At 52.6% G+C, this 15347-nt stretch overlaps 1 protein-coding gene across 1 annotated transcript; it reads right to left on the bottom strand.

The window, feature by feature from the left end:
* Positions 1 to 279: 279 nt before the first annotated feature.
* Positions 280 to 2839, bottom strand: LOC112890447. The gene is made up of 3 exons (XM_025957337.1): positions 2689 to 2839; positions 660 to 793; positions 280 to 567 (listed from the first exon to the last, which is right to left on the bottom strand). Exons 1-3 carry the CDS (start codon positions 2837 to 2839, stop codon positions 280 to 282), a joined length of 573 nt encoding a protein of 190 aa, XP_025813122.1.
* Between the last annotated feature and the right edge of the window lie 12508 nt (positions 2840 to 15347).

The raw sequence follows: 15347 nt of genomic DNA, 5'->3' as shown, positions 1-15347 counted from the left end.
GTTGTTCGATGTCCAGGTGTTGGTGTAGACCTCGCCCTTCTCATTCTTAACCTTGTAATCCCCTAGGCGTAGGACCTGCGCGATGATGAAGGGGCCTTCCCAGGGTGGCCTTAGTTTGTGCTTGTCCTTCGTTGACTGCACGCGTCGGAGCACTAGGTCACATACCTAGAACGCCCGACCTCGAACGTTTCTGCTGTGGTAGAGGCGGAGGGTTTGTTGGTACTTGGCTGACCGGAGGAGTGCCACGTCGTGCGCCTCGTCAAGCTGGTCGAGCGTGTCCTATAGCGACTCCTCCAACCCCCCCTCATCGTACGCCTGGACCCTCGGCGCACCATAGTCAAGGTCGGTCAGGAGCATGACTTCGGCTCTGTACACCATGAAGAAAGGGGTGAAGCCCGTGGACCGGTTGGGGCTCGTGTGCAGGCTCCACAACACTATTGGCACCTCTCCGGCCCACCTTCCCGCGAACTTGTTGAGGCGGCTAAAGATGCAGGCCTTTAGGTCCTTCAGGACCATGCTGTTGGCCCTCTCGACCTGTCCGTTGGACCAGGGGTGGGCGACCGAAGCCTAGTTAACCCAGATGTGGTAGTCGTCATAGAAGTGCAGGAGCTTCTTTCTTGTGAACTGGTCCCATTATCAGTGATGATGCTATTCGGGACCCCGAACTGGTAGATGATGTCAAGGAAGAACTCTACTGCGACGTCGGAGCGGATTTGGGGGACCGGCTTCACCTCGATCCACTTGGACAACTTGTCCACCACCACGAGGAGATGGTCATAGCTCCGGGTGCTTTCTGGAAAGGGCCGACCATGTCATGCCTCCAGACTGCAAACGGCCACGTGTTAGGGATGGTCTAGAGTTCTTGCACGGGCAGATGGGTCTGCCACGAGTAGTATTGGCACCCCTCACAGGTGCGCACGATATGCTGTGCGTTCGCGACTGCAGTCTGCCAGTAGAAGCCATGCCAGAAGGCTTTCCCGACCATCGATCTCGGCGCCATGTGGTGGCCGCATATGCCTCCTCTATGAAGGCGAAGATCACGTAGGCATCCCACTATGAAGGCTCGGATCATGTCGGCTTCCTCCATGTTGGGAAGGTTGTTGCACTGCTTGGAGAAGCGGCGAATGTACTCGTGGAGACTTTCGCCCGCTTTCTACTTGCAGTTGCGAAGGTCCTAGGAGATATCTAGGCGCACGTACGTGCTCTGGAAGTTGCCGACGAACACACGGCGAAGGTTGCTCCAGGAGTCGATGCAGCCCATTGGCAGTGCTCGGTCCATGCACGCGCGCTGTCGACGAGGTAGAGGGGGAGATACTAGATGATGAATAGCTTGTTGTCGGCTCTCCCTGTCAATCACGCCATGCGGTAGTCCTCCAACCAGATGTTGGGGTCAGTGTCCCCGCGTACTTGGTGAGGTTCGACGGCGGTTGGAACCGCGACGGGAATGGGGCCTGGTGGATGGTTCTCCCAAACGCTCAAGACCCACGGTGCTTGGGGGTCGGGCTCCACTCGTCATCGCCGTGCCTCCGCCCACGGTCCTCCCTAGCGTGTGGGTTGGCGAGCGCCACCACCTCATGCTCGCGCCTCCGAGTGTTGATGATGTTGCGGGCATCGAAAATGCCCCCCGGACGGCTCCGCACCGGGGGCACCGCACGGCTCTAGGCCACGCCAGATCCTTAGCTGCCGGCTGTTGCGGCGGGCAGGTGAGATGGTTGGTGCCCACCCCAGGCCCCTGCGCCCCGCGGTTGGTCGCCGCGGGGCACGCTGGTCGTAGCCCACCCGTTGGGGCTCCAATAGCTGCTGGCTCCTGGAAGTCTCCGGTCTTTGGAGCCATTAGCGTGCTCGCACGCCGCCACCTCCAACAGCACGCGGAGCTGTTCATGACGAGCTCTCCCTCGAGACTGATCTGCAGCATCATCGTCCTCATCATTGCCTCTACCGCGGTGACATTTTGGCTCGCCTGTGGGAAGTAGGGCATACCATGCTCGTCGTGTAGGATCTTGTTGTTGACCGCCCTGGCCTGGCCACGCGCCCCGCCAATGTGCGGCGTGATCGTCGGGCATGCGGTGGCTGCATGCGCCTGCTCAGCGCGCTCACCCCTCTTCTACCGCATGGGCCCGGGCACGCTCAGCCTTCTCCTGCTCTTAGGCGACCTGCTCCTCCGGCGTGCGCAGCACCTGAGGGTGAGCGGGCTCATCGCCGGCTCCCCCCATCGGGTCCACCCCTGCAGCGTGCACAATATTGCATTTCCACGGGGAATGGTTGTCCTCGCCCGGCGATGACTCGGAGCTCGAGTCACATGAATATCCCTCGAGGAGGTCATGTACTGATCGTGGGGGCATAGTCCGCAGCCCCGACGAACCGCGTGCTCGGAGGGCGCGCCCTCCGCATGCGCTCCATGATCTCCAGCTCGAAGAGCATTGTAGCATTCCTCAGTCTAAACAGGAGAGGCATGCTAGGTCCTAGAAGTCATTTTCCAGGGGCATGGGCTCGTCTCCCATCATCTGGGAGAGAACATTTGCCAGCGTGTAGAAAGTGTGGTGACACTCCTCGGGCTCGGGTCGGGCCCGAGGTGTGCGTCGACGTTCCGTGCGAGGGCGTTAAGGTCCATCGTGAGGGTACTCCCCTCGATGATGGCGTGCTCCTCCGCAAGTGGGATAGGTACCTCCTATGCCTCGTCCCACGCACCGCGGAGGCGAAGATGACCGAGCTGGATGGCCACGAACTCCAAGCTCCCGAAGTGGATAGCCTGGTCAGGATGGAAGGTGGGGACGTACCAGAGCTCACCAATGCTACTGGCGGCGAACACCAGGCTCGCATTGACGCCGAGGGCCGCCATCGAGCGATCACGTGGTGGTGAGAGTGCATGACTTCTGCTACCTGGTGTGCCAACTGTCGGTGTTTCGGTGATCGGCTATTAATCTACGCCGCACTTCTTAGTGGCTCGATAGCTAACAATTGAAGGAAAGGATTTAGACTGGTTCAGACAAATGCCCTACTTCCAGTGTGGGGTGGCTCACTTCTACTACTACAAAAAAGGTTTTTAGGGGTGGGTAAAATCGTACTTTTAGGGGCGGGTGTCGGGTTTTATCCGGCTGCCCACCGAGGGGTATACCCAAGGTGGTAGGTTTTGGGTTAGGATGCGCTGAGATCAGGAACTCGAAGGTGCCGACAACATAAGATTTAGACAGGTTCAAGCCGCAATATGCGTAATGCCCTACGTCCTGTATGATGGTTTGTATTGCCTTGTTGTTGATCTGGTGATCTTCTGTTTTGAGGGGGTCCCTGCCCACCCTTATATATGCGAGGGGACAGGGTTACATGAATCCTAGTCTGATACTAGCTTAGGAATCGTACTCAAGTACAACTCGAGTAGTTTCCTTCTGTATTGACTAGTTCTACTCCGTATGCGGGTAGAATACAATATAAATAAGGTACAGGACACGTCCTATCCCCTAGCCCAATACGGACTCCTTGATGTACACAGCCCCGTGGCCCCGGGTCTGACAAGCCCCCGAGCTCTTCGTAGCTGAGTACTGCAGGCTCGTCGAGTACTTCTGAAGCAATCTTCGACTTCTTTCGAAGCTCCGTCTTGAAATTTCTCTTCGAGTACTCTTCTGACTGCATCGAAGCTATGAGGTGCTCATGCCCCGAATTCTTTCTTCTGTATGGGGTGCGATGAATAATCGCACCCCATATGGAGTAGCCCCCGAGCCTTAGGTTGAATCAAAGAATCAAGCTGAGGGTCAAACTAGTCTTGAATCTTTTCTTCTTATCCTTCGAGTACTTTCGAAAAATAAGTAATCGATGCCACGTGTCTCACAGCCCCCGAGCCTTGAATCCAAATCTCTCAAATTTTGGAAAAAAGGATCCCAAAGGTTGTGGCAAAAATATTCCCTGTCGAGAAAATATAGTTCAGGATGATGTAATTGGCAGAAATTGAACTCGAAATTCGAAAAACCTCTTTTTTCGGGATAAGTAACCCTGAAAAAATGGTTAATCAAATAACTGCCCAAGAAATTCACCAAAAACCGCTCGTATTCCAAGTATTCCTCTTATGCGACGCTTCATCTTTTGCACAGTAAACCACTGCCTGACCGCTGGTTATTTAACCTCGCAGTCAGTTAGGGTTTTTCCCATGCCTTCAGATCTTACATCGCCGCCAAACAAAACCCCGATTGGATCTCACCTTGCCGTCACCCCTCCACCGCCCTGCGTAGTCGAAATCCTTCGGGCCTGCGACCGTAGCCCCCGAGCATTGTGTGAACAGCTCGTGGCTTAACAAACTCAAAATGGCGCCGAAGAAAACCAACCAGAAGGACTTGAAAGAAGCGCAAGCGGCAACTGGCGAGTGGACAATTAGTAAGTGTTCTCGCCACAATCTCGCAAATTTGGTGTTGGGGGGCCTTCTGCAAGAAAGGGATCTCATCAATTGGCGCCTTCCCTTTCGCGACCCCTTTCCCATGGAAAATGTCGACGAAATTGTCTCTTTTTGTTCTTTTTCTGAACGGGGATTGGCCTCCCCACTTGTTTGTTCTTCCGTGGCCTCCTTTATTTCTACGGGATTGAGCTGCAACACCTCAACCCTAACTCAATTTGCCACATCTCCATTTTCATCCACTTCTGTGAAGCCTTCCTCGGAATTGAGCCCCATTGGGCTCTTTTCCGTTATCTTTTCCGCATGAAGTCGCAGCCCACCTCAAAAGATCCATCTGCGATAGGGGGCGCTGGCATCCAGCTTAGGCAACATGCCAGTGAAAAATACATATCTTACAAATTCCCGTCCAATGTCCCCGGGTGGAAGCAGCAATGGTTCTATATTGCAAACCACGCCCCCAACTCCCTGCGCGTTCAGGTAGATCTCCCGTTCAGCGCCCCGAGTGGACCCTGGAGCCTGCTCAGGCAGAGATGGACCAGGTGAAGGAGCTGCTAGAGTTGATCACCGCGCACAAGGAGGCGGGGGTAACCGGGGCATCCGTAATGATGTCATTCTTCAAACGCCGAATCCAACCCATCCAACAGCGCCACACATTAGGATTCGAGTACATGGGAACTGAAGACCCATCTCGTATGTGTGCAGAGGAACTCGGAGATGACGCAGCGCTTGTTCGCGTCAAGCGAATTCTACTGGATGTGGAAATCGTTCCATACGTTCCCGTGGGATTTTCAGCCCAGAACCGGCCACCATCAGTAAGTAATCGACTTCTCGACTTCCTTTGTGATGTTGTGAAGTATAACTGACTGATAAACTTGTTACAGGATCGAACGGCGTTATACCAGAATTACCCGCCGCAGCCTGATCTGCCCCGACCATATCACTTGTTGCCCAGCACCACGGCCGAAGCAAAAAAAATGAAGAGCGCTGGCAACGAGTCGACCGAGAGCAGCAGGCCAAACGAGAGAAGGGCGCAAGCAGACAACTCCTCCGGATCATCCGTGGAGTGGTCCGACGACGCGCCTCTGATCCCTCGACGGTGTTGGGAGATGCAGAAACGTAAAGCCGGCGCCACTGACCTTGCCAGGTAAGTGCCGATCAAGCTGTGAAGTTATCGAGTTGTTCTGCTGAATACTGATAACACTATTTTGTAGTCCTTCATCTTCTTTGCCCAGCCCCCAGCGACGGAAGGTAGTCGAGATACCCTCAACCAAGGATGATGCACCAGCAGTCGTGTCTGCGAGAGCTGCTGAGGCGGACCCGTCATCCTCTCCTGCAAACGACACAACCATCGCCGTGGCGGGCGCTGCATCGGGGCAGCTCGCGCCCTCGACTGAAGCAGCTCCGCCGCCAGCAGTGAGTTCCGTGGCCATCGCCACGCCAGCGCTGCCAGCCCCCTCGACTTGTATACCTGCACCTCCAGCCGCAAGCGCCGTGGTGAAGAGGCCATTGAAACTGGAGTTGAGGAAACCAACGATAATCCGATCCCAAGTGTAAGTAATGCTCTAGATCTTTCCCTTTGCCATGTGTGGTAATCATAGTAATGATGCTTTACTGCTGTCTTGAACAGATCAGCAATAGCGGTGACGCTGGACAAGCCAGAACTCGAGTTGGCTCCTCCAGCCCCCGAGCCCTTGCCCGAGCAAGCCAACGCACCGGAACCAGCAGAGGGAGCAGATGTGGCCCTACCTGACTCACCGCCGCTCGAGCTCCAGCGCGCGGAACTCGAAACCACTGGCGATGAGCAAGTCGAAACCGCCATTACCGTACCTGCTGAGTTTGCAGGTAGATGATCCAGCTGCCTTCTGCCATAATCGTCGCTGTGTTAAACACTTGTTTGTTGCAAAGACCACGCAGCCATCAGTCTTGGAGGGTGTGGATACTCCTGGCGAAGCAACCGTGCTGCCAACCCCTGGAGGAGAGATCGACGACGCACTCCAAGTGATGCACCTCCCGAGGGATGACCTAAGCCGCGTGCGGCAGATGATCAAGGCGATCGATAAGTTTGCCCTGGTAAATCTTGACGAAACCATTGGTGGCTGTATGGTCGAGTTGTCTATCTCTGACGTCTGGAAACATGCAGGATATGAGCCAGAAAGCTGATGAGCGGGCTGTGAAGCTGGAAGAGTCCGCCAAGCATATTGACGAGCTAATGCAGGAGCAGGCCGGCTTCGAGCAGACCATCACCGAGCTCCAATGCCGACTCAAGGAGCAACGAAAAGCCCATCAAGGTACGTTGATTTTCATTCTCGAAAGCATACCCATAGTCAATAACTCCATGGTCTGAAACCTGCTTATCACCACAGAACTTAAAAAACTCTTAAATTATAAAGAGGGGTTGCTTACTGATTTGAAGAACATGCTGAATCACCGCGCAGATGAAGTCAAGAGTCTGCGGAAGGTGATGGCCGACACAGAGAAACAGTTCGTCGACTGCCTTCAGCAGATCAAGACTCTAGGCGAGGAGAAGGAGCAGCGCCAGAAGGAACTCGATGACTTAAAGGCAGCAGCCCAGGAACTCATGGAGATGGTGGACCCTCGGGAAGACGGTGCTGAAAATGAGCCACCGCTGTTGGATCGACTTTGCGGGGCACCGCAAAAGATCCTCAACTTCGTCACCGAGGCCGCCACAACATACGTGGGTCATGCTTTAGGCCCTGTGAAGTCCTTCTGGCCAAAGGCTCGGCTAGAAGTACTCGCAGGGGGCACAACTGCTGATTGTACTGATGAAAACTTTCGCGAGTACTTGCTAGAGGTCCGGCCAGTAGCTGAAAAAATTGTAGAAAACATGGTCCAGGATTGAACCGTTAGTGTTTATGACGTTTGTAATATAAGAAACCACCTTAGTCCTCCTATGGCCTTATATGAAGTCTGAGAGCCCCGTCTGCTCTGTAGTGGGGACATGCTACCTCTGAGTGCAGCGACTCAGAAAGTAGTCGATATAGCTCGTGAGCTCATCGGGTAGGCTAGATAAGATCCGACCGAGGGGACCCAACATTCCTGGAACGCGCGGTTTGTGGCGCGATGACTAGGATGCCTCATAGCAAACAGTCGAGAACTACCCTGAGTGCGACGACTTCAGGAGTAGTCAATATGGCCCATCATGTGGACATGTCAGACAAGTTAGATAGAACCCGAGCCAGACGGGCCTAACTAGTTTGAAAGAAACACGATTGTTATCGCGTCGACCCATATGCCTGTAGCAAGTAGTCGATTTGTATAACACTTGAACGTGGCCAAAGCCTCCGCATTGTATTCAAGAATTTACATTTCGGGTCGTGTGGCACAAAGCCGCCATATTGACCCAAAAAAGAAGAATGTGCCCTTGGTGCGTACAGGAATTGAAAATGAGTCTGCTTAGGGGTAGAACCATCGCAGGTGTTGGATATTCCATGAATTGGGTACATCCTGACCATCGGGGCGTTGTAGTCGATAAGATCCTGATCTTGTAACCCTCGTGACAATGAACGGTCCTTCCCATCGTGAGTTAAGCTTGTGCAAACCCGACTCATCCTGAACATGACGAAGGACGAGGTCGCCTATGCTAAACGACCGTTCCTTAATATTGCGATCATGGTATCGCCGGATCCCCTGTAGGTAACGGGCTGACTGAACGAGAGTAGAGCAGCGAGCCTCTTCGACAGAATCCAGCTCCAGCTGTCGTGCTTCGTCCGCCTCGCCTTCTTTATACATCTCGACCCTTGGGGATTTCCACATGATGTCCGATGGAAGAATCGCCTCAGAGCCGTAGACAAGAAAGAATGAGGTCTGCCCTGTAGCTTTGGACGGTTGAGTCCTGAGCCCCCAGATGACATGTGGCAACTCGTGTATCCACTTCCTGCCCTTTTTGGTATTGGCTTCATAAAGCCTTTTCTTGAGACCATCAATGATCAAGCCATTTGCCCGCTGGACTTGCCCATTTGCCCTTGGGTGTGCCACCAAAACATACTTGACCTCGATGGTTGAATTTTCACAGAATTCCCAGAATTGGTTGGCTGTGAAATTTGAACCCAAATCGGTGATAATAGTGTTGGGGAAGCCAAACCGATGCAAGATATCGGAGATGAAGTCGACCACCCTGTCTGGAGTAAGCTTGGCGATCGGTTTGAACTCGATCCACCTTGTGAACTTGTCGATAGCCACCAAAACATGAGTAAAACCTCCTGGCGCCGTTGCGAAGGGCCCAATCATGTCGAGGCTTCAGCAAGCGAATGGCCAGGAAGGTGGTATAGTAATGAGGGTGTGGGCCGGGACATGAGTTTGCTTGCCAAAGAACTGGCAGTTCTGACATCTTCGCACCAGATCCTCGGCATCAGACACGGCGGTGGGCCACCAGAAGCCAGCTCGAAACGCTTTGCCTACTAGCGTGCGTGACGCTACATGGTTACCGCATACTCCTCTCGCAAAATATCCTGGCCTTCTTCTGTTGTGACGCACTTCATGAGCACTCCAGATCGTGCGCCGCGCCGATAAAGTTTGTCTTCGACTAGGGCAAACCCCTTGCTCCGTCGCATGACGCGGGCGGCAGCAGCGCTCTTGGGATCCACCCCTGCCGGTAATATGAGATCTCGGATGAAGTCGATAAAGGGTCCTCTCCAGTCCTCGCCAACCAGCATAACCTCCCATTCTGGCCATACAGAGCCAGTGCCGGTGGAGACCTGTGGTGAAGGGCTGATGGATGGTTGCTTCAACTCTTGTATGAATACCCCTGCTGGGACTTGTGCTCGGGTTGATCCCAGCTTAGATAAGGCATTCGCGGCGACATTGTGCTCCCGTAGCACATGAAGAACTTCTAGGCCAGAAAATTTGTTTTCTAGCTTGCGTACCTCTTGTACATAGGCTTCCATGGTCTCCTTGTTGCAGTCCCACTCCTTGTTGACTTGCTGAACGACCAAAAGTGAATCGCCATATACAAGTAGTCGCTTGATCCCTAGTGATATCGCCAAACGAAGCCCGTGAAGCAAGGCTTCATACTCGGCTTCATTGTTGGATACCTCCCAGAGGATTTGGAGGATGTACTTGAGTTGTTTGCCTCTTGGGGAAATGAATAAAACTCCAGCGCCGCCGCCATCGAGCTTGAGAGAACCATCGAAGTACATGGTCCAATGCTCTGGCTTGTCAACTGGATTTGGAACTTGATTTTCCCTCCACTCTGCCATGAAGTCGACTAGAGCTTGGGACTTGATTGTGGTGCGTAGCTTGAAGTCGATCCACAAAGCCCCCAGTTCTACTGCCCACTTTGAAATACGACCCGTGGCGTCCTGGTTGTGTAGGATATCCACCAGCAGGTAGTCTGTGATCACGGTGATCTGGTACTCTTCAAAGTAGTGGCGTAATTTCCTTGAAGTAATCAGTATGCCATAGAGAAGCTTTTGGACCGCCGGGTACCGCACCTTAGACTCCGAGAGTACCTCACTGACAAAGTACACGGGCCTCTGCACGCAAAAAGCATGGCCCTCCTCGGATCGTTCGACAACAATGGCACTGCTAATAACATGGGTAGTTGCCGCAATGTAAAGTAAAAGGGTCTCACCCGGCAATGGAGCTGTGAGGATCGGGGCGACTGTAGGTGTTGCTTGAGATCCTGCAGGGCCCGCTCGGCTTCCTCTGTCCAGTGAAACTTATCTTGACGCTTTAAGAGTCTGAAAAAAGTTAGTCCTCTCTCCCTGAGCCGGGAGATGAATCTGTTGAGAGCTGCCATGCACCGTGTAAGTTTCTGCACATCTTTGATTGTGGCAGGTGCCTCCATATCAGTGATGGCGGTAATCTTTTTAGGGTTGGCCTCAATGCCCCGGTTACTGACTATGAACTCAAGCAATTTGCCTGATGGAACACCGAAAACGCACTTGGTCGGATTGAGCTTCCATCGGTACTTCCTTAGGCTGGCGAAAGTTTCCTCCAGATCCGCGATCAGGCCCTCGGGACTTCTGGTCTTCACAACCACGTCGTCCACGTAGGCCTCCACGTTCCGGTGTAACTGATCAGCGAAACACATCTGAATTGCACGCTGATAGGTAGCGCCTGCGTTCTTCAACCCGAAGGACATGGTTTTATATGCATAACTTCCAAATGGGGTGATAAATGCGGTCTTGATCTGATCTTCTTCCCTGAGTGCGATCTGATGGTACCCTGAATAACAATCAAGGAAACATAACAGTACGCAACCTGCGGTTGAGTCGACTACCTGATCGATGCGAGGGAGCCCAAAATGATCCTTCGGGCAATGCTTGTTGAGATCGGTATAATCGACACACATTCTCCATTCTTTATTCTTTTTCAATACAAGAACGGGGTTAGCTACCCACTCTAGGTGGATTACTTCTTTAATTAATCCAGCCACGAGGAGTTTAGCTATTTCCCGTTTGATAGCCTCCCGTTTATCAGGGGCAAAATGACGAAGTCGTTGCTTCTTTGGTACAGCTTGTGGATACACATTAAGACTATGCTCAATCAGCTCCTTGGGCACCCCTGGCATATCTGATGGTTTCCATGCAAATATGTCTCGGTTAGCCCGCAGGAAGCTGATGAGCGCGAGTTCCTATTTGTCACCCAAGCCTGTGCCGATGATGGCTGTCTTGGATGAGTCGCCCTCTTGGAGCTGGATCGACTTGAGAGCCACATCGCTTGTCGACTTGACGCCTGATTGGCTCGCCTTCTTCATCGGGATGTCCAGCTCAGCTTGGGAAAGTTGCTGTGCGGCAGCGAGTACTTCTTCGGAAGCATCTGGCACGCGGGAAGTCGATGCATACTGGATGGCCTCTTGGTTGCAATCATAGGACTTCTTCAAGTCGCCTCGGAGCGTGAGCACGCCGCTGCGTCCTAGCATCTTGAGAAGTAAATAGACGTAATGCGGCACTGCCATGAACTTAGCGAGCGCCAGCCTCCCCAGTATAGCATGGTAGGAAGATTCGAAGTTGGCCACCTCAAACTTGGCAAGCGCCGGAAGCTTCGCTCATCTGCAGCAGCGAATTCAGCATCGAGTTCGTGCTGTGCAGAACATATGCGCTCATTGGCCCGCCTTCTATGAACCGCACGAGCTCTATTCCTGGCACGCCGCGCATCGTGTTCAACGTCGTTCTCATCTACAGCCTCGGCAGTGTCCTTGTTGCAGTCCCACTCCTTGTTGACTTGCTGAACGACCAAAAGTGAATCGCCATATACAAGTAGTCGCTTGATCCCTAGTGATATCGCCAAACGAAGCCCGTGAAGCAAGGCTTCATACTCGGCTTCATTGTTGGATACCTCCCAGAGGATTTGGAGGATGTACTTGAGTTGTTTGCCTCTTGGGGAAATGAATAAAACTCCAGCGCCGCCGCCATCGAGCTTGAGAGAACCATCGAAGTACATGGTCCAATGCTCTGGCTTGTCAACTGGATTTGGAACTTGATTTTCCCTCCACTCTGCCATGAAGTCGACTAGAGCTTGGGACTTGATTGTGGTGCGTAGCTTGAAGTCGATCCACAAAGCCCCCAGTTCTACTGCCCACTTTGAAATACGACCCGTGGCGTCCTGGTTGTGTAGGATATCCACCAGCAGGTAGTCTGTGATCACGGTGATCTGGTACTCTTCAAAGTAGTGGCGTAATTTCCTTGAAGTAATCAGTATGCCATAGAGAAGCTTTTGGACCGCCGGGTACCGCACCTTAGACTCCGAGAGTACCTCACTGACAAAGTACACGGGCCTCTGCACGCAAAAAGCATGGCCCTCCTCGGATCGTTCGACAACAATGGCACTGCTAATAACATGGGTAGTTGCCGCAATGTAAAGTAAAAGGGTCTCACCCGGCAATGGAGCTGTGAGGATCGGGGCGACTGTAGGTGTTGCTTGAGATCCTGCAGGGCCCGCTCGGCTTCCTCTGTCCAGTGAAACTTATCTTGACGCTTTAAGAGTCTGAAAAAAGTTAGTCCTCTCTCCCTGAGCCGGGAGATGAATCTGTTGAGAGCTGCCATGCACCGTGTAAGTTTCTGCACATCTTTGATTGTGGCAGGTGCCTCCATATCAGTGATGGCGGTAATCTTTTTAGGGTTGGCCTCAATGCCCCGGTTACTGACTATGAACTCAAGCAATTTGCCTGATGGAACACCGAAAACGCACTTGGTCGGATTGAGCTTCCATCGGTACTTCCTTAGGCTGGCGAAAGTTTCCTCCAGATCCGCGATCAGGCCCTCGGGACTTCTGGTCTTCACAACCACGTCGTCCACGTAGGCCTCCACGTTCCGGTGTAACTGATCAGCGAAACACATCTGAATTGCACGCTGATAGGTAGCGCCTGCGTTCTTCAACCCGAAGGACATGGTTTTATATGCATAACTTCCAAATGGGGTGATAAATGCGGTCTTGATCTGATCTTCTTCCCTGAGTGCGATCTGATGGTACCCTGAATAACAATCAAGGAAACATAACAGTACGCAACCTGCGGTTGAGTCGACTACCTGATCGATGCGAGGGAGCCCAAAATGATCCTTCGGGCAATGCTTGTTGAGATCGGTATAATCGACACACATTCTCCATTCTTTATTCTTTTTCAATACAAGAACGGGGTTAGCTACCCACTCTAGGTGGATTACTTCTTTAATTAATCCAGCCACGAGGAGTTTAGCTATTTCCCGTTTGATAGCCTCCCGTTTATCAGGGGCAAAATGACGAAGTCGTTGCTTCTTTGGTACAGCTTGTGGATACACATTAAGACTATGCTCAATCAGCTCCTTGGGCACCCCTGGCATATCTGATGGTTTCCATGCAAATATGTCTCGGTTAGCCCGCAGGAAGCTGATGAGCGCGAGTTCCTATTTGTCACCCAAGCCTGTGCCGATGATGGCTGTCTTGGATGAGTCGCCCTCTTGGAGCTGGATCGACTTGAGAGCCACATCGCTTGTCGACTTGACGCCTGATTGGCTCGCCTTCTTCATCGGGATGTCCAGCTCAGCTTGGGAAAGTTGCTGTGCGGCAGCGAGTACTTCTTCGGAAGCATCTGGCACGCGGGAAGTCGATGCATACTGGATGGCCTCTTGGTTGCAATCATAGGACTTCTTCAAGTCGCCTCGGAGCGTGAGCACGCCGCTGCGTCCTAGCATCTTGAGAAGTAAATAGACGTAATGCGGCACTGCCATGAACTTAGCGAGCGCCAGCCTCCCCAGTATAGCATGGTAGGAAGATTCGAAGTTGGCCACCTCAAACTTGGCAAGCGCCGGAAGCTTCGCTCATCTGCAGCAGCGAATTCAGCATCGAGTTCGTGCTGTGCAGAACATATGCGCTCATTGGCCCGCCTTCTATGAACCGCACGAGCTCTATTCCTGGCACGCCGCGCATCGTGTTCAACGTCGTTCTCATCTACAGCCTCGGCAGTGTCTTCGTCTTCTGATATCCCGTCAAGCGCGCCGATGGGGATGAGGGCATTATCGTCCCCCTCCTCCGCCATCAGCACCTGGCGGGTTGCGAGTTCTTCATAGGGGGCTTCGACTAGTTCAATCGAGCCCTCGATGATGGTAGCCAACGCCCTACCCTCCTGAAAAGGCAAAGGTTCGAGGTGGGCTATCAAGCGGTCTTCATGCTCGAGTAGGTCGGACAGATCCATCCCCTTCCAATGAACGATTCGTCCTTCGGAGGTGGTGGTGATCATCAGCCCATAAGTGGCCAGGTGATCCTCCACCCCCCGACATGCGGTGGCATCGGAACCCCCGGCCTGGAGCAGAGAGTCCAAGTCCTTCTCCAACGTGGAGAAAGGAACAGTAGTGACAGACACTGCCTCGGTTTCCCTGGCAGAATCAAAAAACGGCAACTCGTCGAGATTATCGACAAAGTCATCGAGCCTTGAGGCGAGTGTTTTTAGCTTGATGGTGTCGTCGACGATGTGCCGACGGAAACCGCCTGCGCCGTTGGCAACGCAGACCCACGAGCCAAAAACAAAGGTTGTGCGCTCAGGGAGCATGGGACTGGGGAACTTGAAAAGAGCCATCGAGTTCTCCAGCGGATTCTGATGCGCCCCCTACTTGGCGCGCCAGCTGTCGGGTTTTATCCGGCTGCCCACCGAGGGGTATACCCAAGGTGGTAGGTTTTGGGTTAGTATGCGCCGAGATCAGGAACTCGAAGGTGCCGACAACACAAGATTTAGACAGGTTCAGGCCGCAATATGCATAATGCCCTACATCCTTTATGATGGTTTGTATTGCCTTGATGTTGATCTGGTGATCTTCTATTTTGAGGGGGTCCCTGCCCACCCTTATATATGCGGGGGGACAGGGTTACATGAATCCTAGCCTGATACTAGCTTAGGAATCGTACTCAAGTACAACTCGAATAGTTTCCTTCTGTATCAACTAGTTCTACTCCGCATGCGGGTAGAATACAACATAAATAAGGTACAGGACACATCCTATCCCCTAGCCCAATACGGACTCCTTGATGTACACAGCCCCGTGGCCCCGGGTCTGACAGCGGGTGCGGTACTGAAAGATATCTAGGCCCCTTAGTGGGTTTTGGTGGTAGATGACAAAACACATGTATATCTAATCATGTTATCGAGCATGTGTGCAGGGGCTAAGAGTGATGAAGCAAACACTACAAGAATTCCTTTAATCTATGATGGATTTCCAATGACGTTTATCGGAAACGTCACAATCAGAGTAACATCTATGACAATTTATGAATTTTGTCACAGATTTACAAATGGCCCATACAACCTTCTATTTGGGCCCAGTTTTTATGACAAATCCTTAAAATCATCACAGATTGCTAATAAGAAAACATCATGATTTATCCATCTTATAATGATACTATGGGCATGTTTGGGAGCACTCCACTCCATAAAAAATTGCTCCACTCCACCAACTCTACAAAATTGATATCCAAACATGTACAGCTCCACCAATTCCAGCTCCAGAAAAAAGTGGAGTTAAGGGCCAGATCCACATTT

The sequence above is a fragment of the Panicum hallii genome, chromosome 4, assembly GCF_002211085.1.
Source record: "Panicum hallii strain FIL2 chromosome 4, PHallii_v3.1, whole genome shotgun sequence".
In the NCBI taxonomy this organism is placed as follows: domain Eukaryota; kingdom Viridiplantae; phylum Streptophyta; class Magnoliopsida; order Poales; family Poaceae; genus Panicum; species Panicum hallii.
Note: the sequence above shows the minus strand (reverse complement) of the source record. Positions and strands in the feature narration are given on the sequence as shown.